General features: G+C 41.8%; 1 protein-coding gene across 2 annotated transcripts in view; it reads right to left on the bottom strand.

Moving 5' to 3' along the window:
- Positions 1–999: 999 nt before the first annotated feature.
- Positions 1000–22740, bottom strand: part of PARD3B (par-3 family cell polarity regulator beta) — a 1167593-nt gene continuing 1145852 nt past the window's right edge. The window contains exon 23 of one of the 2 annotated variants that reach the window (XM_069578084.1): positions 1000–1910. In XM_069578084.1, the coding sequence (XP_069434185.1) occupies positions 1895–1910 (16 nt within the window). In that variant the 3' untranslated portion in view covers positions 1000–1894. Of the gene's footprint in view, positions 1911–4455; positions 9277–22740 lie in introns of those variants that run through there. The other variant, XM_069578083.1, reaches the window with a different exon arrangement.

Below are 22740 nucleotides of genomic sequence, written 5' to 3'. Positions count from 1 at the left end.
CCTCTGAGAGTCCAGTGATTTGGAAGGTATAGAGATGAAGCGCATTAGCCAAAACATGCTAAGGAAGAAGCTTCTGGTGTAAGCTGGTGACGTACGAACTCACATAGCAGAGAGCTCACTCAGGACTAGCATAGTGTGTCAGGAACACAGTAGGGTCTCAGAAAGCACTATGAATAAAGGAAGTTGTACTTTTTCTCCCTCTGAGCTGGAGTACCTGGGTGACTCTTTCATGCCTCAGTTTCTTTAGCTATAAAATAAGAATGAGTCTGATGCTCTCTGACTATATAAGAAGCAAAAATCACCATTATCAGGAACCGGTCAGCCAATGAAGTGAACAACAATTAGTATAAACATGGCCACCAAAAAAGAAATCTCAGTTGTCAAGACACTTACTGAAGTAATCTCTAGTTTCTTTGGATATGCCTAAGTAGCGTTCATTAGATCTCTTATTTAGTACTATTGTATGCAAGACTCCTTACAGAAAGTCAGGGAACCATCCAACTCACCACTATGGTTGCTGAAAGGAATAAGTAATGCACGTGATTGCAAAGCACTTGCCTAAAATCCAAGGAATTATGCAATAATAATAGTAGTCATCTGTCCCCCCAAAAAAGTATTTCCATCTTGGTAGGTTGCAAGTAGCACATTTTCTCTCTACTCAAGTTTCTCTTTACTCTCTAAAGAATGCATTGCCCATTGCATTTATAATTTCCTAGCCTGCTTCATGCTTTAAGTTGGAACCTGGCCTGCTCACGTGAGCTAACACCTTTCACCTCGAGAATAATACCAGGTGATCTTTAACAACAGGACTTGGAGATATACGGTTTGGACTGTGAGCTGGAATGTCAGCACTGCGGCAATTCAGGGAAAGAATCCTCGCACCTCATTTCTTCATTCAAATGAATTCAACAAATATTTCTTAAGTGCATAGTCAGAGCCAGGCGATGTGTTACAAATATGATACTCCGTAGAAGGCCACACAGACATGGAAACCAATCATTGTAATAGAGGTAATAAAAGTTTTATTGACGATCTGCAGAAAGGATCTCAGTAATACTGGATGGAATTGCCAGCTCTGTCTTGGGAGGAGGCTGCAGCAGGTAACTTGGTTGGTGTAGTTGCTGATAACTGAGGCCCTCCGAGTTAAACAGAAAGGAACTTAATGTGGGGAGTTAGATTCCCAGGTGGCTCAGCAGTAAAGATTCTGCCTGTAATACAGGAGCTGCAGGAGATGCCAATCGATCCCTGGGTCAGGAAGATCCTCCTGGAGAAGGAAATGGCAACCCACTCCAGTTTTCTTGCTTGGAGAATCCCACGGACTGAGGAGCCTATTGGGCCATAGGCCATGGGGTCACAGAGAGTCTGGCATGACTGGTGACTAAGCACAGCACACACAGCACAGATGTTTGCCAATGTGTTGGAAAGAAGGGCTAGAGAACGCTTCAGGCAGGGCTTCCAGGGATAAATCTCAGAATGTTACAGAGCTGGCCCACTGAAGGAGTGGCTACCTAGAAAGTCAGGGCCTTGAAAAGCCTTACCCCATCTGTGGGCAACAGAGTTAAGCTGCCTCAGCTGTGATGCTTGCTAAAACAGTGGATGTCCCTCACATGGCCTCTTGACCCCCAGGAAGGTAGAGACCAGACACCCTTCCAGTAAAACCAAATGCCTCTGATACTATGCTTGCCCACAGACGTACTCCTGGGCCTCAGTCCCATCTTCCAGAGTGTTCAGTGGAGGCTGGGCCATATGTGGTGCCCAAGCTGGGAGGAAATCTGGAAAAGGTGGTCTCTAGGTTTCAAGCCTCTGACCTGCAGTAGGTCTTGCTCCAGGAGGGCGAGGTGTATATGAGGAGCCAGCCTTCAGTGTCTGCCTTCAGGTCTTCATGGAGAAAGAGTCAGTTGGCCTGGGATCTGAAGGAGGACCGAGGAGCCACAGGTCAGAGGGCGTTTTGAGCAGCGGAGGATCTGCTTGCTGCATTTATTGCATACTGCTGTGGCACAAAGCTGTTAAATGCACCCCTGGTTCAAATAAATGAAAGCAATTTGAAACAACACCAGCACAAGATGTAGCATTAGGAGTAATGAGGCTTGAGAGAGAGGCACAGTGCACTGAGTTTGGAGGGCTTTGGACTTCAGACTTGAAGCCATAAGTATTAGCCGCAGAAAGGCTTTGAGGAGTGAGGGTATGCGTGTGTGTGTGTGAGAGAGAGAGAATGGAGGCAAGGATTCATGTGTATATGTGTGTGAGAGAGAGAGAGAGAGAATGGAGGCAAGGATTCATTTTCCTTGACTGCTGGGCAACTATGTGTGTTATATATAGCAGTATTCTAGTAAACATATAACCATGTTTTATGTACTGGTGTGCTGGTACTGTTTAACAACTGACTCTCCAGAAGGGGCAGAGTCCTGATTTGTAGGGTATGCTAACTCCTATGTTGCGGATGCTTCGAACACGACCTATTTCAAGCTACCAATGTGACATCACTGAACATGGAGTTGGGAAGAAATGCAGACAGTTAGCTCCTGGGAGCTGGTTCAAGCTGGCTCCATAACTCCTATGTTTTTGCTATAAGTTATTTCTTAAAACAATCCCATAAGATGTATAGTAGTTTCATTTCACAAATGGTAAAACTGAGGCCTAGAGAAAGAAGCATTTTATGCAAGGTTATGTAGCTAATTAGTGGTGGAATCTAATTTTAGGAGCAGAAGGGGACAACAGAGGATGAGATGGTTGGATGGCATCACCGACTTGATGGACATGAGTTTGAGCAAGCTCTAGGATTTGGTGATGGACAGGGAAGCCTCATGTGCTGCAGTCCATATGTCGCAGAGTCAGACACGACTGAGTGACTGAACTGACTGACCGTGTGCAAGGCCAGTGTTCTTTCAACAAGACAATGCTGCCTCCAGACTAGTTTGGTCAGCTCTCTGTTTCATATAAGTTCCTCTGGGAGTGCGGGGCAGAGGTTGATATCGCAGTGTGAGAGAGTGGGAGACAGTGTTTAAGTGAATCAGTCTGTGTTCCAATAAAATTTTATTTACAAAGGTGGTGGGGTCTGTATAGTACAGAGTTGGGTCAGAAGGAAGCTAAATAAGAGGCAGAGATCACATAGGTGGCTGCCGAGGGGAGCAGCTGAGAAGTGATGGTGCTGAATGAAGGCCACAGCAGCATGTTAGGAGGAATGGATGTATTTGACAGAAGTGCAGGGTGGAATTGCCAGCCTCCCATCTCATCAGATGGGGGTGGTTACGGGCAAGGAGCAGTTATATATGGTGAGTCAAGGATTATTTCTGGATTTTTTGGTTTTTAACTATGAACATGGTGGTACACTTGGTCAGCACAGAGTCATGAGAAGCAGGTTTCTTTGGAGAAAGCTTGTTTTCAGTTTGGACAAGTTGAGTACAAAGGGCCTTTGGAAAGCCCAAGGAGGGATGTCCAGTAGGAAAGTGGAAATGCTTGTACTCAGGAGATAGATCAGAGCTGGAGATTGTGAGCAAATCAGTCTAGGATGGTAGCTGAAAGGCTGTGGATGAACTTGAAGAGAGAGTGCGAAGAGGGCTGGGAACAAGCCAGTAAAGTTGCTTGGGAAACATACAGATGGTCTCAAGGAAAACCAGCTCAGAATCCTGTTTCTTTAGACAGGGTGAGAGTGATCCTGGCATGAGAGAGGGGGTCAACTGTGCCTGATGCATTTGTGAATTCTGTGATGTGCTGCCCAAATCCCACTTCAGGAATGAAAGGCCATTGCCCAGCTACTGTGAATATGGCCCAAAGATGACCCCCGACTGTCAATCCTTTTGGGGATTGCCTCACCTGAAGAAAACTGCCTGGTTCTGGGTCTCCCCTCCTTTCAGGGTAGCCCATACCCCCTGACAGAGATGGTGGGATAAATGCCCCTCTCCCATGTCCGCACTTGGGACAACTCTATGAGGCCACTGAAGCTCCAGATTTCCTTGTGGAGTTGGCTGAGCCCAAGCTGGAAGGGCACACAGCTTAGCTTCTCCCTCTCTGCTCCATCCTATCTTTTTCCCCTGCCTTCTGTAGGTACTGAATCCAAGTGCTCTCCCAAATAAACACTCTGCTTGCTCATTCCCATCTCAGCAACTGCTTTGGGGGAGCCCAGCATGTGGTTAACCAGGTGGCTCAGTGGTGAAGAATCCACCTGCAATGCAGGAGACGTGAGTTCTATCCCTGGGTTGGGAAGATCCCCTGGAGAAGGAAATGACAACCCTCTCCAGTTTTCTTGTCTGGAAAATCCCATGGACAGAGCAGCCATGGGGTTGCACAGAGTCGGACACTACTTATCGACTAAACAACAGCACGTGACAGACACTAGTTCCCTGTGTCCTCGGCCCTGTGACGTTGCTATTCTAGGGTGGGCAGGACCAGACCTACCCATTCATTCATCAAATCTTAGCACAAATCAGTGGTGGGTGAAAACCAGGACTCTCTTACTGACTGAATAAAGCTTTATTTTAATGCAAAATAAACAAGAAAAATTTATATATCATATATAACAATATCCAAAATGTTTCTGTGGTACAAATGGGATCATCCAAAAAAGACCGTAAAGAATTCATTCTCCACCCTCAATTGTATGCCAAAATATGATTTTACATAATTTATCTTCAGAACTTATGAACAGACTTGGTATCATATTAGCAAAGGAAAACACTAGAAAAAGTGACTGTATAAACAGCAGATTTTGTTTGTATGTTCCCAGTAGTAAACAGCACTGCAGTCAGCATAGATGGAACGTAACACTGTCTGAAAGAGCTGAGTCAGGAGACAGTCTCGGTGGTTAGTTTACCCTCCGTCCTGTGCGGTAGTGAAGTCCACCTTTAAAAGTCAGGCTGTGTGAGATTGTATTACTATTTAAGGACACGAGGGAGAAAGAGTTCCCCTTAGAAGCTGAGCTGCATATGGGATTCTAGGCTTATTTTAGATATCTCACTTTCATTCTCTTTTTTATCAGAAAGGTGGCTTTGTAGGGATATCTTACGGAGACTCCTCTTTCTGCTCTCATTGTGGCATCATTTCCACTTAAGTCGGTGTGAACTGGGAGTACAGAGAAACACCATCATGGGCCGTTTCTGACTCCCAACACCCTCCTGCCTAACTGCAGTAAATCTGGACTGAGATATATTTCGCTCATGGACTCAGAAAGCAGCAGGGTGTCTACCCAATTTAGCACCAATTTGAAGGCTGTTCATTGTAAATTTCAGAGTTTAATGCTGATGGGAATTTTATAGACACACATTGCTGTCCACACTGAACTCTCTAGCTCTCTCTGTCCCCCTGAAATGCTAAGATGTTCCTCCAAAGAAAAGGAAGGGTCATACCAACCCTATGCATGGCAACTCTGAAACTTATCAGGCGGATTTCGTTCAGAAAATAGATTTCATTTAAGGAGTTCATAAATCTTCGGAAGGGATAATGAACCATGTTTTAATTTTGTTATTGGTGGCAAAAATCAAGCTACAGTGAAGTCTTGAGTCTCCTTTTATCAGTTCATGTGCATAGAGTTTCCTCCTCGGGGTGACGGTGCTGCTAATTATAAGATCTTTGCTCTGTACTATACTGTGAAGTCAACACATACAGATCTAAAAACCTAATAAGGAGCTTCACAGTAAATTTCCCCCCGCTTTTTGTTGTTACTCAACCATGATTTGAGAAAATAATCCTGACTCTGAACTTTCCTTTCATCCAGTGATGTGATATTGTGGGGAAGCAAGATTATACCAGCGGTGATACTGACACAGCCCAATGACATGAAGGGTTAGTGAGATGTTGTGTTTCTTCTCTCCCTTGTAGAGGACTGAGTTCGCCTGCATCTATAAGTATTCTGTGGTCTGCTTTCTTACATCTCTCTACTCCTGCAAAACGACAGAAAAAGAGCTCCTTAAAATATCTAGTGACTTGAGGTCAACACATCACTTCAAGCTCTGGATGACCCAGTGGTCAGATCAGGAGCCAGGCAGGTGTACATTGACGGGTTTTCAGCTCACCAAGCTCTCAGTGCCACCTTTTCCTGGGGGGCTATTTGCATTCTGAGCTACAAGGAGACACCTGACTGAGTTTTTCCAAGGCCAAAAATAAATCAGGAACTATTTCCTGCTACTAGGAGCCCACTGATTATAGCCTGGTCTTCTAAATACTCTAAACAACCTGTTCTTCTAAATACTGGGAAAGAGTTCCATAACCTCTGGGTGGTGACAGTTGGGTTGGTTCACAGGCATTTATAAAGCTTACATTCAAGCTGTTCTTAATTGTTACTCGACTTGATGAAGACTGTCATACATACAATGTTGGCTTCTTCTGGGTAAGGTCAAATAGGTTCAAGCAGGAAAAGAAAACTGCTATAATCTTTTCCCATTACTTTTCATAGTACATTCACATCCTTGGCTGCCCCCTCAGAATTAGCGATTGCTTTACTGCCTGTGTATACAACACAAAAGGGCTTCCCTCATGGCTCAGTGGTAAAGAATCCACCTGCCACTGCAGGAGATGCGAGTTTGATCCCTGGGTCAGGAAGATGCCCTGGAGGAGGAAATGGCAACTTCACTCCAATATTCTTGCCTGGAAAAGTCCATGGACAGAGGAGCCTGGTGGGCTACAGTCCATGGGGTGGCAAAGTGGGACAAGACTGAGCGCGCACACACTCAAAACCATGCTTGGAGCAGCGTTCCTTGAGACTTAGTGCAGGAGATACCATGCTCACAAGCTGCCAACATGGTGAAAATATGGGCATTCTTCCTACTGGGGCTGCTCTGAGTGTCTCATCTTCCATCACTGCCCCTTGGGGGAACTTGGCCTTAATCCAGAAGGAAACCTCTGACTTGGCTCTATCCAGTAGTCTACAGAAATTTGGTTTAACTATGGAACATTCTGAAGAGCTGGCTTTTATTGCTTCAAAACACATCATACTTCTCTCATCTTACCATTGTCTTCTTGAAGGTTTATTTAGCTCGAGGGAAGGCAGCTTGCAGCTTGTTGGTCGGGAAATGCTATGGCTCACCTACACTCCACCTTGAGGTGAGAAGGGCCCAGTGTTCAACCTCAGAACAAATTGCAAAGATTCTAAAGGTGCCTGGCTTAAGAGATATGACAGAGGGCCAAAAACAACTCGACAACCTATTCTCAAGAGGGCCGTAAGTAAACTGTAGTTTAGAAAATGATACCTCTTAAAGTTCAGTAAATAACACTAGTTAAGTCTAAACCCAGCAGTTGCATCATTCTTGGTAACAGAACTATATTTTAAATTAAAAAAAAATACTAAACTAGGCAGGATAGATACTCTATGTATTCAATAACATCAATACTATAATTTATTAAATCCTAGCAGTCAGAGGTATTCTAATCTCAGCCAGAATATGTCTGAACTGAACTCAAGGCATTTTTGGGGGGAGGGAATGAAGAAGGAATGTAAAAGGCTTAGAGGACTGCAAGGGTCACTGAGCAATTTGAGTTGCTGATCCCATGCTTTGCTGTTTCTCAGTCTTCTCTTGTGTTCTCATTTGGGTCAGGGTTTAGAGGCTCTAATCTATGATGAAATAAGTACAATATCTGTGCAAAGCTCTAAAGAAATTGTGATGGATTTTGGAGGCGGGGGGGGGGGGGCGGTGGGGTGGGTGGGTGGGTTAGCTTTTCAAAGCCATAAGACCTTTTCCCAACTGGAGACCTTGGCCTTGGTCTTGCTCTGACTTGTGTTATTGAAATATAGCAGATGTAGAATGATTTAGTTTTATGCTCCTTCTCCCTTCTCTTCTGTTTGTTGTTTTCCTTTTTATTCTCTTCTTCATCAAACTTTCCAGAAAGTGTATTTATTTTCCATTCTCCATACTGGTAATCACACACTTTCATAAACACGCACACATACACACACACTGTTACTGCTTGCTTGTTATAATTCCCAAAGAGCACCGTCAGCCCTTTCCTGACCCTGGGTGCATATGGTGCTGTTTGGCACTGAGTCTAGAATTGGCATCTCCAGAGCACTGCTTCCTGTGTGACCTAACCAGAGGGCCCTCTCTTTCCTGAGTACATCTCAGCTCTCAAGTGGGAGTCTTAAAGGCCCCAGTTACAATAATGACAAGCAGGAGATTTGGGGATGAGTCTGAAGCCAGATATCTCTATACTATCCTGCCTGGGATGTGGGAGAAAGGAAGGTAAGGACCACGGGAATCTTAGCCTTTTAACTTCATTGCCTTGATCCTAGGCATAGATTTCTTCTGGAAGCCCTGACTAGCTTTGTGAATTCTCCCAGGACACTAATACTGCATTCACATCTTTTATATAAAAAGTGAGGAAACGTGAAATGCTTACACCAAGTGAGTGGTACTGAGAACCTGAGAAATTCTACAAATAAATGCAGCCTTCCTCTGGGTACAAAACATTTCAAGGAGCTCACTCTTCATGTTTGTTGTTTTCTCAATGCAAAGACTACTCTCTAAGGATGCCCATATTTGCAGCTACTCTTCACAGACTTAACAACTTAAGGAGGTGGCTGAAGCTTAGCCTCTGAATGGATGATGTCCCAGACAGAGACTGGCCCCTCTCCCCCCATGACGCCAATCCTATGCATGTCTGTGTTCCAGAGAGTTGGCCATGCTGTAGATCTCCACTGCTATTTGCCTGTTCAATTGCCACTCTCAGTGAACTGAACAATTCTTAACGTATTTCAAATATCAGGCAGTTTTCTTTTTATGGCCCTATCCTACCTCTTCCTTCTGATTTCCCTCCCCAAACTCCTACTCCATTCTTTCTGATTAGTGGTCAATTGTTGCAGCTTCAGTGAGAAAAATCTAATCTGTACCATAGAGAATTCTCGATAGGAAGAAGGCCTTAAGGTGTAGGAAGAACAAAGGTGATGCTGGATGTCTTCCGTCCTGGGCTGGGCTGAGCTTGGCGGTGTTCAGCTACACGGCTGCAGTCATGGGGTTCTTCTGCCTGGGATCCTGGGTTCGGTAGGGGTACTGATCTGGGCTGCTCCCTCGGGGCCCTGGTCTGCCCATTTCTGGGTAGGCTGGTACTCTGTGGTGCTGAGGAGGGGAAGGCGGGACATCTTGTCGGAAAGGTCCTTTGTGCTGGGGGGCTGGTGGGGGTGGGTAGTACTGGGGATACCGGAGATCTGTGACTCTCAGATCTGGGGGGCGAGGATAGCTTCCTTTGGGTGGATGCACAGGATGAGCCCCTGGGTAATAGGGAAGCTCCCTTTCCTTGTAGAGCCCCCGAGATGCCGCTGTCAGGTAGTCTACAGGGTCTGCTGGTCCTCCCCTGTTAAGAGAAGACAAGACACATATCAGTGACCACTAGCTGGCTGCCCAGCTGATGACCACATCCCTCAGCCTCCTGTGTGGTCTGCTGTGGCCACAGACTGGATCTGGCCAATGGGATGTGAATAGCCATGACGCATACCCTTAAATGGAAGAAAGAGACCCTCTTCTCTTCCCTCCTTTCTGTTGGCTGCTAAGAGTGGCCATAATAAAGATCATAAGGAAAAAGCCACATGCTGAGGAAGGCAGAACAAGAAGAAGAAAAGAGCCTGGTTCTTCTACACCATGAAGCCACCATGTCAGTTAGGTGCCTAAGAGAGAAATATTCTTCTATCTTGTTGATATGTTGGCCTTTGTTATAGTAACCAAGCGAGTTCCCTAAACAAGGCTGAGTTTGGCTCTGTTAATACGAGAACTGTTCACCCTCTTCCTTCTCCACCTCCCTGAACCCTGACATGGTGGTAGAAATGCAGATGTTATCTGGAGTCATAACCTTCCCAGGGAATGAACTCACTTTTCTCCTCTGTCTGTGGGCTATTCTTTACACAGGCCATAGTCTTGGTCTAACTCTGGTTGGCTTCTGTGGCACATCTGTGTGGATTAGTATGCCCTCTTTCCACCGTTCCTGGAAGAAGTCCCAACCTAGAGTCTGGAATTATCCACCTGTAACTTTGATATGAAGCGATTCTACTGCAAAGTCAGTAAGTACCACCTAGCCGGTAGCAGATTGGGAAAAGTCAAAGCAGCTGTAAGTTGCACTGTGTAATGAGTAGGCACACAGAAAGGTCCAGGGCAAGAATAAACACTAACATAAAGCGACCCTGTCTGGATCTCTCTGCTAAGACAACAAGCATCTTCTGAACCATTTGCCATAACAGAAGCAATACATCTCTAAACAATGTACAGATGACTGCATCTTATCTAGCCTGGGGTTAAACAGATGAGTTCTGTTTGCAGCTCTTAAAATCCCATAAACCTTCTGTGCACATATTGCCTAACATCATGCCCAAATCCTCCCCACTTTCTACCATTCCTCTTTTTATTATTTCTTTTTCAAGGAAAAGAGCAACAATAACAATTAATGGAAAGCTCTCCGATATCAGAGTACAACCTGGTAGAACACTTGAAAGAAATGACGGGGCTGTAAGAATACGGTGTCTGTGGTTAATCAAGCACTATCAATGAGGGTCACAATCACCCTGTAATCTGCAGAGTTTGATGGGAAAACAGCTCTGTAAATTCCCCAATCAATGATGGTTTGACAAGCTCCAAGCTTGAGTCCAAGTGGAAAGCAGCATGTGAACACATTCATAAGGATGAACAATAGAATTTTTCTCTCCTTTTTTATGTCTTAATTTGGCTATGTATAATAATGAAAGTTAGATCCTTGAGCCTGGGTTAATTTAGCTAGTGAGAGTTTTCAGGTAAAAAAATTAAATTGTTTGTGTACAAGTTATTATGGCATCAACTGTTATTATTCAGTGCAGTTTGCTTTGCTCTATTTTAAATTGCCCGTGACAAACAGAGCACAAATGTGTAATCTGTCACCCCAGCCCTGGGAAATAAAGGATGGGGATTTCATCTTCTCTTTCCTTTAGAATATTTTTTTTTAATTTAGAAAACTTCCAGCATTCATTATATCTTTTATTGTACAATATTTTAAGCTCCCCCTCTCTCCCACCATGCTCATTTCTACTTCCTTTTGGTTCATGTTAGAGATTTTCAAAACACTTAAAAAAAACCAACAAAACACCAATCCCCCCCACCCCCAACCTGTGTTTTCTTTCAGAATCTACTGATGATATTTCTCTGCATGAAGTGAAACATGTGGTTTTTCTGCACTCATTTTAAGCCCTTGGGATAAATCACCGACATTTGCAACACACAAACATTATCTGCCTTAAAACGAACATACAATCAATGCTCCCTCTGGACCCTCTTAGCATGAATGTTTCCTGTTTAAAATTGAAAGAGAGAAAGGAGGAATTCCAGGCCTTGGACTTTTAGGGTCCTGTTCTCTCCCTGGAGATTTCTCTCTTTTAAAACAGAATATTATAAAAGACAGGCAGGCATTGTTTTTTTTTTTTTTTTTTTTTTGTGGAGAGACTAGCCAGATCAAGCGGTGACAGAGCAGAAGCCACCGTGATAGCCTCAGCCACCGCACGGGCTGCGTGCACACGGTAAAGCCTCTTCTCCCACGCCTCCCCCTGCCACTTGGTCACCTTGCGTGGCCAAGGGAAGCTGGGGGCAGAATTCAAGATAGTTTCGTGGACTCACATTGCTTCCTTTGAGGGGAGATTTTACGTCTGGGAATTTGCTTACATGTGGCAGAAACCAAGTGAGGTAGCTGTTCTTTGTCAAGAAATGAAATCATGGAAATTGTCTTTTTCTGTAGAACTCATCAAAGCAGTTATCCTTTCTAATTTTTCAGAGAGAAGACAAACAATGAGCTGGCCTATAAAAACACTCTTTAAGGTTCAAAGAGTGCTGGAAGAATTTTCCTTTCTTCAGTGGTTGGGGAGTGGGTTGCTGTTGTTTATAAAAACTCTTTGCTCAAAACTGAGGATTGGCTTTTATCAGAACTTCTCAGTGACTGTGAATATTGTGTGTGCATGCACACACATTTAAAAGAACAGTTTTTAGGGAGATAAGATGGCAGAGTAGAAGGACATGAGCTCACCTGGTCTTATGAAGATACCAAAATCACAACTAACTTGCAGAATAACCATTGACAAAAAAAATCACTGGAACTGGCCAGAAAAGATATCCTACATCCAAAGAAAAAGAAGAAGATACAACAAGATGGTAGGAGGCATGTAATCATGATAAAATCAAGGCCCATACCTGGTAGGTAGGCAACCCACAAACTGGAAAGTAATTATATTGCAACACCATGACCAAGTGGGCTTTATCCCAGGGATGCAAGGATTCTTCAATATCCGCAAATCAATCAATGTAATTCACCACATTAATAAATTGAAAAATAAAAACCATATGATTATCTCAAGAGATGCAGAGAAGGCCTTTGACAAAATTCAACATCCATTTATGATAAAAACTCTCCAGAAAGCAGGAATAGAAGGAACATACATCAACATAATAAAAGCTATATATGACAAACCCACAGCAAACATTATCCTCAATGGTGAAAAATTGAAAGCATTTCCCCTAAAGTCAGGAACAAGACAAGGGTGTCCACTTTCACCACTACTATTCAACATAGTTCTGGAAGTTTTGGCCACAGCAATCAGAGCAGAAAAAGAAATAAAAGGAATCCAAATTGGAAAAGAAGAAGTAAAACTCTCACTGTTTGCAGATGACATGATCCTCTACATGGAAAATCCTAAAGACTCCACCAGAAAATTACTAGAGCTCATCAATGAATATAGTAAAGTTGCAGGATATAAAATCAACACACAGAAATCCCTTGCATTCCTATACACTAATAATGAGAAAGTAGAAAAAGAAATTAAGGAAACAATTCCATTCACCATTGCAACGAAAAGAATAAAATACTTGGGAATATATCTACCTAAAGAAACTAAAGACCTATATATAGAAAACTATAAAACACTGATGAAAGAAATCAAAGAGGACACTAATAGATGGAGAAATATACCATGTTCATGGATCGGAAGAATCAATATAGTGAAAATGAGTATACTACCCAAAGTAATTTACAAATTCAATGCAATCCCTATCAAGCTACCAGCCATATTTTTCACAGAACTAGAACAAATAATTTCAAGATTTGTATGGAAATACAAAAAACCTCGAATTGCCAAAGCAATCTTGAGAAATAAGAATGGAACTGGAGGAATCAACTTGCCTGACTTCAGGCTCTACTACAAAGCCACAGTCATCAAAACAGTATGGTACTGGCACGAAGACAGACATATAGATCAATGGAACAAAATAGAAAGCCCAGAGATAAATCCACACACATATGGACACCTTATCTTTGACAAAGGAGGCAAGAATATACAATGGAGTAAAGACAATCTCTTTAACAAGTGGTGCTGGGAAAACTGGTCAACCACTTGTAAAAGAATGAAACTACATCACTTTCTAACACTGCACACAAAAATAAACTCAAAATGGATTAAAGATCTAAATGTAAGACCAGAAACTATAAAACTCCTAGAGGAGAACATAGGCAAAACACACTCAGACATAAATCACAACAGGATCCTCTATGATCCACCTCCCAGAATTCTGGGAATAAAAGCAAAAATAAACAAATGGGATCTAATTAAAATTAAAAGCTTCTGCACAACAAAGGAAAATATAAGCAAGGTGAAAAGACAGCCTTCTGAATGGGAGAAAATAATAGCAAATGAAGCAACTGACAAACAACTAATCTCAAAAATATACAAGCAACTTCTGCAGCTCAATTCCAGAAAAATAAACGACCCAATCAAAAAATGGGCCAAAGAACTAAATAGACACTTCTCCAAAGAAGACATACGGATGGCTAACAAACACATGAAAAGATGCTCAACATCACTCATTATCAGAGAAATGCAAATCAAAACCACAATGAGGTACCACTTCACACCAGTCAGAATGGCTGCGATCCAAAAATCTGCAAGCAATAAATGCTGGAGAGGGTGTGGAGAAAAGGGAACCCTCCTACACTGTTGGTGGGAATGTAAACTAGTACAGCCACTATGGAGAACAGTGTGGAGATTCCTTAAAAAATTGCAAATAGAACTACCTTATGACCCAGCAATCCCACTGCTAGGCATACACACCGAGGAAACCAGAATTGAAAGAGACACATGTACCCCAATGTTCATTGCAGCACTGTTTATAATAGCCAGGACATGGAAATAACCTAGATGTCCATCAGCAGATGAATGGATAAGCAAGCTGTGGTACATATACACAATGGAGTATTACTCAGCCATTAAAAAGAATTCATTTGAATCAGTTCTGATGAGATGGATGAAACTGGAGCCGATTATCCAGAGTGAAGTAAGCCAGAAAGAAAAACACCAATCCAGTATACTAACACATATATATGGAATTTAGAAAGATGGCAATGACGACCCTGTATGCAAGACAGCAAAAAAGACACAGATGTGTATAACGGACTTTTGGACTCAAGAAGGAGAGGGAGAGGGTGGGATGATTTGGGAGAATGGCATTCTAACATGTATACTATCATGTAAGAATCGAATCGCCAGTCTATGTCTGACGCAGGATACAGCATGCTTGGGGCTGGTGCACGGGGATGACCCAGAGAGATGTTATGGGGAGGGAGGTGGGAGGGGGGGTTCATGTTTGGGAACACATGTAAGAATTAAAGATTTTAAAATTAAAAAAAGAAAAAAAAAAAAGAAAGTAATTATATTGCAGAAATTCTCCCAAGGAGTTTTGAGCCCCACTTCAGGCTCACCAGCTGGCAGGTCTAGCAATGGGAGGAAAAGCCCCCAGAAAATCTGGCTTTGAAGGCCAGTGGGGTTTGATCACAGGAATTCAGTAAGACTAGGGGAAACAAGACTCCACTTTTGGTGTAGACATGGTCTCATGCACATCAGGACACAGGGGGAAAAAAAAAAGGAAAACAACAACACATGGAGGCAAAACAATATGCTACTCTAATCAACCAGTGAATCACTGAAGAAATCAAGATGGAAATAAAAAAATACCTATAGACAGATGAAAACACGACAATCCAAAACCTATGGGTTTCAGCAATACCGTTGTACCTGAGGAGGCAGGAAAAATCTCAAATAAAGAATACCTAAAGCAATTAGAGAAAGAAGAGCAAACAAAATCTAAAGTTAGCAGAAGGAAAAATATAAAGATCAGAGCAGAAAGAAATGGAGACAAAGAAAATAATAGCAAAGATAAATGGAACTGAAAGTTGGCTCTTTTAAAAGGTAAACGAAATTGATAAATCTTAAGCCAGACTCACTAGGAAAAAAAGAAAGAGGGCTCAAATCAATAAAATTAGAAATGAAAAAGAAATAATTGACACCACTGAGATACAAGGAATCATAAGACAACTGCAAACAACTATATGCCAATAAAATGAACAACCTAGAAGAAATGGACAAATTCTTAGGTACAATCTCCCCAAACTGAACTAGGAAGAAATAGAAAATATGAACAGACCAATCATAAGTACTGAAATAGAAACTGTGATTAAAAAATTCCAAACAAATGAAAGTCCAGGACCAGATGGATTCACAGGTGAAGTCTATCAAACATTTAGAGAAGAGTTAATATTTCTGAAACTCTTCCAAAAAATCACAGAGGGAGGAACACTCCTACACTCATTCTATGAGTCTACCATCACCCTGATACCAAAACCAGGCAAAGATAATATGCACATGGACACACACACACACAATTACAGGCCAATATCATTGATGAACACAGACACAAAAATCCTCAACAAAATATTAGTGAACCAAATTCAATAGTACATTAAGATGATTATACACCATGATCAAGAGGGATTTATCCCAGGGATGCAAGGATTTTTCAGTATCCACAAATCAGTGTAATACACCATACTAAACAATTGAAGAATAAATACCGTATGATCATCTCAAAGGAAGCAGAAAAACCTTTTGACAAAATTCAATACCCATTTACGATAAAAACTCTCCAGAAAGTGGCCAAGAGGGGACATACCTCAACATAATGAAGGCCGTGTATGACAAACCTGTAGCCTTTGTGTGAATCACAACAAACTGTGGAAAATTCTTAAAGAGATAGGATTACCAGACCACCTTACCTGTCTCCTAAGAAACCTGTATGTGGGTCAAGAAGTGACATAGACCCAGACATGGAACAACTGACTGGTTCAAAATTGGGAAAGGAGTACCACAAGGCTGTATATTGTTACCCTCCTTATTTAACTTATGTGCAGAGTACATCATGTGAAATGCCAAGCTGGATGAATCACAAGTTGGAATCAAAACTGCTGAGAGAAATATCAACAACCTCAGATATGCAGATGACACCACCTTGATGGAAGAAAGTGAAGAGTAACTAAAGAGCCTCTTGATGAATGTGAAAGAGGAGAATGAAAAAGCTGGCTTCAAACCAGTCAATCCTAAAGGAAATCAACCCTGAATATTCATTGGAAGGACTGATGCTGAAGCTCCAATGCTGTGGCTATCTGATGTGAAGAGCTGACTCATTGGAAAAAGCCCTGATTCTGGGAAATATTGAGGGTGGGAGTTGAACAGGGTGGCAGAGGATGAGATGGTTAGATAGCATCATTGACTCAATGGACATGAATCTGAGCAAACTTCGCAGATAGTGAAGGACAGGGAAGGCTGGCATGCTGCAGTCCATGGGGTTGAAAAGAGTTGGACACAACTTAGTGACTGAACAACAACAATATTACTAGCATCATCCTTAATGGTGAAAAGCTGAAAGCATTCCCTCCAAGATCATAAATAAGATGAGAATGTCCACTCACCACTTTTATTTAACATAGTTTTGGAAGTCCTAGCCCTGACAATCAGAGAAAAAAAAGAAATAAAAGGAATCCAAACTGGAAAAGAAGTAAAACTGTTACTGTTTGCAAGTGACATGATATTATACATAGAAAATATTAAAGATGGTACCAGAAGACTACTAGAGCTCATCAATGAATTCAGTAAAATTGCAGGATACAAAATTAATAAACAGAAATCTGAAGCATTCCTATACACTAACAAGGAAAGATAAGAAAGAGAAGTTAAAGAAACAATCCCATTCATAATCACATCAAAAAGAATAAAACATCTAGGAATAAACCTACCTAAGGAGGCAAAAGACTTGAACTCTGAAAACTACAAGATGCTGATGAAAGAGATCAAAGATGACACAATCTGATAAAAAAGCTATGCCATATGGATTGAAAGAATCAATATCAAAATGACTACAATACTCATAGAAATCTATAGATTCAATGCAATCCCTATAAAATTACCAATGGCATTTTTCAGAGAAGTAGAACAAAAAATTTTACAATTTGTATGGAAGCTTTGGCCTTGGAGTGCAAAATGAAGCAGGGCAAAGGCTAACAGAGTTTTGCCAAAAGGACACAGTGCTTATAGTAAGGACCCTCTTCCAACAACACAAGAGATGACTCTATACATGGACATCACCAAAAGGTCAACACTGAAATCAGACTGATTATATTCTTTGCAGCTGAAGATGGAAATGCTCTATAAAGTCAGCAAAAAGAAGACCTAGAGCTGACTGTGGCTCTGATCATGAGCTCATTATTGCAAAATTTAGGCTTAAATTGAAGAAAGGAGGGAAAATCACTAGACCATTCAGGTATGACCTAAACAAAACCCTTTATGATTATGCAGTGGAGGTGGTGAATAGATTCGAGGGATGAGATCTGGTAGGTAGAGTGCCTGAAGAACTGTGGACAGAAGTTTGTAACAGTGTATAGTAGGTGGTGACCAAAATCATCCCAAAGAAAAAGAAATGCAAGAAGGCAAAATGGTTATCTAAGAAGGTCTTACACATAGCTGAGAAAAGCAGTGAAAGGCAAAGGAGAAAGGGAAAGATATATCCAACTGAATGCAGAGTTTCAGAGAATAGCAAGGAGAGAGAAGAAAGCCTTAAGTGAACAATGTAAAGAAATAGAGGAAAACAATAGAATTGCGAAAGACTAGAGATGTCAAGAAAATTGGAGATACAAGGGAACATTTCATGCAAAGATGGGCACAAACAAGGACAGAAACAGCAAGGACCTAACAGAAGCAGAGAGAATAAGAAGAGGTGGCAAGAATAGAAGAACTATACAAAAAAGATCTTAATGATCCAGATAACGACAGTGGTATAGTCACTCACTTAGAGCCAGACATCCTGGAGTGTTAATTCAAGTAGACCTTAGGAAGCATTATTATGAACAAAGCTAGTGGAAGTGATGGAATCCCAGCTGAGCTATTTCAAAAGATGCTGCTGCTAAAATGGTGCACTCAATATGCCAACAAATTTAGAAAACTCAGCAGTGGCCACAGGACTGGAAAAGGTCAGTTTTCATTGCAAAGAATGTTCAAACTACCATTCATCTGCATTCATTTCACATACTAGCAAGCTAATGCTCAAAATCCTTCAAGCTAGGTTTCAAGAGTATGTTAACTGATAACTTCCAGTTGTACAAGCTGGATTTAGAAAAAGCAGAGAAACCAGAGACCAAATTGCCAACGTTTATTAGATCATAGAAAAGGCAAGGGTAACTTATATGCAGAGTACATCACGAGAAATGCTGGACTGGATGAAGCACAAGCTAGAATCAAGATTGCTAGGAGAAATAGCAATAACCTCAGATTTGCAGATGACACCACCCTTATGGTAGAAAGTGAAGAAGAACTAAAGAGCTTCTTGATGAAAGTGAAAGAGGAGAGTGAAAATGTTGACTTATAATCCAGCATTCAGAAAACTAAGATCATGGCATCCGGTCCCATCACTTCATGGCAAATAGATGGGGAAACAGTGGAAAAAGTGACAGACTATTTTTTGGAGCTCCAAAATCACTGCAGATGGTGACTGCAACCATGAAATTAAAAGATGCTTACTCCTTGGAAGAAAAGCTATGACCAACCTAGACAGCATATTAAAAAGCAGAGACTTTACTTGGCCAACAACAGTCCATCTAGTCAAGGCAATGGTTTTTCCAGGAGTCATGTATGGATGTGAGAGTTGGACTATAAGGAAAGCTGAGCACCGAAGAATTGATGCTTTTGAACTGTGGTGTTGGAGAAGACTCTTGAGAGTCCCTTGGACTGCAAGGAGATCCAACCAGTTTATCCTAAAGGAGATCAGTCCTGGGTGTTCATTGGAAGGACTGATGCTGAAGCTGAAACTCCAATACTTTGGCCACCTTATGGGAAGAACTGACTCATTTGAAAAGACCCTGATGCTGGGAAAGATTGAAGGCATGAGGAAAAGGGGACAACAGAGGATGAGATGGTTGGATAGCATCACCAACTCAATGGACATGAGTTTGAGTAAACTCTTGGAGTTGGTGATGGACAGGGAGGCCTGGTGTGCTACAGTCCATGGGTTTGCAAAGAGTCTGTCATGACTGAGTAATTGAACTGAACTGATTCCAGAAAAATCATCTACTTCTGCTTCATTGACTATGCTAAAGACTTTGACTGTGTGGATCATAACAAACTGTGGAAAATTTTAGAGAGACAGGAATACCAGACAATCTTACCTGCCACCAGAGAAACCTGTACATGGGTCAAGAAGCAACAGTTAGAACTGGACATGGAATAATAGACTGATCAAAATTGGGAAAGGAGTACGTCAAGGATGTATATTGTCACTCTGCTTATTTAATTTACATACAGAGCAGATTATGTGAAATGCCCAGCTGGATGAATTACAAGCTGGAATCAAGACTGTTGGAGAAGTATCAACAACCTCAGATGTGCAGATCATACTACTCTAATGGCAGAAAGCAAAGAGGAACTAAAGAACCTCTTGATAAGGGTGAAAGAGGAGAGTGAAAAAGTTGGCTTAAAACCTAAGATATAAAAAATGAAGATCATGGCATCTGGTTTCATAACTTCATGGCAAATAGATGGGGTAAAAATATAAACAGTGACAGATTTTATTTTCTTGGGCTCAAAAATCACTGCAGGTGGTGACTGCAGCCATGAAAGTAAAAGACACTTAATCCTTGGAGGAATAGCTGTGACAAACCTAGACACTGTATTAAAAAGCAGAGATATCACTTTGTAGACAAAAGTCTATACAGTCAAAGCAATGGTGTTTCTAGTAGTCATGTACAGATATGAGAGCTGGACCATAAGAAAGGCTGAGCACTAAAGAATGCTTTGGAACTGTGGTGTTGGAGAAGACTCCTGAGAGTCCCTTGGACAGCAAGGAGATCAAACCAGTCAATCCTAAAGAAAATCAACCCTGAATATTCATTGGAAGGACTTCTGTGGAAGCTGAAGCTCCAATACTTTGGCCCCCTATGGAAAGAGTTGACTCATTGGAAAAGAGTCTGAAACTGGGAAAGACTGAGGACGGGAGGAAAAGCTGCTGACAGTGGATGAGATGGTTGGATGGCATCACTGACTCAATATGCATGATTTTGAGCCAACTCTGGGAGACAATGAGGGACACAGAAGCTTGAAGTGCTGCTGTACATGGGGTCACAAAGAGTCAGACATGAATTAGTGACTGAACAACAACAATGGAAATGAGAAACTGAAGAGCCAAGGCAATCTTGAGGAAGGAAAATGGACCTGGAGTAATCAGGCTGCTGACTTCAGAAAATACTACAGTAAAAAGCAACAGTAATCAAAACAGTATGGTACTGACACAAAAACAGAAATACTGATCAATGGAGCAGGATTGAAAGACCAGAAATAAACCCATACACATATGGTCAATTAAGCTACAATGAAGGAAGCAAGACCATACAATGGAGAAAAGACTCTCTCTTAAATAGTGCTGGGAAAACTGGGCAGCTACATGCATAATGATGAAATTAGAACGTTTCTAAGACTATACACAAAAATAAACTCAAAATGAAGATCTAAATGTAAGACCTGATACTATTATAAATCTTTTAGAGAAAAACAAATTCAGAACACTCCTTAACATAAATTATAGCAAAAATCTTTTTTTGGTCCACATCCTAGAATATTGGGAATAAAAACAAAAACAAACAAACGTGACCTAATTAAACTCAAAAGCTTTTGCACAGCAAAGGAACCCATTTAAAAACATGAAAAGACAACCCACAGAAAGGGAGAAAATATTTGCAAAAAATGTGACTGATAAGGATTAATCTCCAAAATTTACTAACAGCTCGTGTAGCTCAATGTCAAAAAAACAAACAAGCCAATCAAAGACAGGCAGAAGACCTAAATAAAGGTTTTTGCAAAGAAGACATTTAGATGGCCTAGATGCACATGAAAAGGTGCTCAATATCACTGACCATTCAGTTCAGTTCAGTCGCTCAGTCGTGTCCGACTCTTTGTGACCCCATGAATTGCAGCACGCCAGGCCTCCCTGTCATCACCAACTCCCGGAGTTCACTCAGACTCACGTCCATCGAGTCAGTGATGCCATCCAGCCGTCTCATCCTCTGTCGTCCCCTTCTCCTCCTGCCCGCAATCCCTCCCAGCATCAGAGTCTTTTCCAATGAGTCAACTCTCCGCATGAGGTGGCCAAAGTACTGGAGTGTCAGCTTTAGCATCATTCCTTCCAAAGAAATCCCAGGGCTGATCTCCTTCAGAATGGACTGGTTGGATCTCCTTGCAGTCCAAGGGACTCTCAAGCGTCTTCTCCAATACCACAACTCAAAAGCATCAATTCTTTGGCACTCAGCCTTCTTCACAGTCCAACTCTCACATCCATACATGACCCCAGGAAAAACCATAGCCTTGACTAGAAAAACCTTAGTCGGCAAAGTAATGTCTCTGATTTTGAATACGCTATCTAGGTTGGTCATAACTTTTCTTCCAAGGAGTAAGCGTCTTTTAATTTCATGGCTGCAGTCAACATCTGCAGTGATTTTGGAGCCCCCAAAAATCTGACACTGTTTCCACTGTTTCCCCATCTATTTCCCATGAAGTGATGGGACCGGATGCCATGATCTTCGTTTTCTGAATGTTGAGCTTTAAGTCAACTTTATCATTCTCCTCTTTCACTTTCATCAAGAGGCTTTTTAGTTCCTTTTCACTTTCTGCCATAAGGGTGGTGTCATCTGCATATGAGGTTATTGATATTTCTCCCAGCAATCTTCATTCCAGCTTGTGTTTCTTCCAGTCCAGCGTTTCTCAAGATGTACTCTGTATAGAAGTTAAATAAGCAGGGTGACAATATACAGCTTTGATGCACTCCTTTTCCTATTTTGAACCAGTCTGTTGTTCCATGTCCAGTTCTAACTGTTGCTTCCTGACCTGCATACAGACTTCTCAAGAGGCAGGTCAGGCGGTCTGGTATTCCCATCTCTTGAAGACTTTTCCACAGTTTGTTGTGATCCACACAGTCAAAGGCTTTGGCATAGTTAATAAAGCAGAAATAGATGTTTTTCTGGAACTCTCTTGCTTTTTCCATGATCCAGCGGATGCTGGCAATTTGATCTCTTGTTCCTCTGCCTTTTCTAAAACCAGCTTGAACATCTGGAAGTTCATGGTTCACATATTGCTGAAGCCTGGCTTGGAGAATTTTGAGCATTACTTAACTAGCATGTGAGATGAGTGCAATTGTGTGGCAGTTTGAGCATTCTTTGGCATTGCCTTTCTTTGGGATTGGAATGGAAACTGACCTTTTCCAGTCCTGTGGCCACTGCTGTTTTCCAAATTTCCTGGCATATTGAGTGCAGCACTTTCACAGCATCATCTTTCAGGATTTGGAATAGCTCAACTGGGATTCCATCACCTCCACTAGCTTTGTTCGTAGTGATGCTTTCTAAGGCCCACTTGACTTCATATTCCAGGATGTCTGGCTCTAGATGAGTGATCACACC

The sequence above is a fragment of the Ovis canadensis genome, chromosome 2 (genome assembly GCF_042477335.2).
Source record: "Ovis canadensis isolate MfBH-ARS-UI-01 breed Bighorn chromosome 2, ARS-UI_OviCan_v2, whole genome shotgun sequence".
Taxonomy (NCBI): Eukaryota; Metazoa; Chordata; class Mammalia; order Artiodactyla; family Bovidae; genus Ovis; species Ovis canadensis.
The sequence above is the reverse complement of the archived record's forward strand: the minus strand, read 5'-3'. Positions and strand labels throughout refer to the sequence as shown.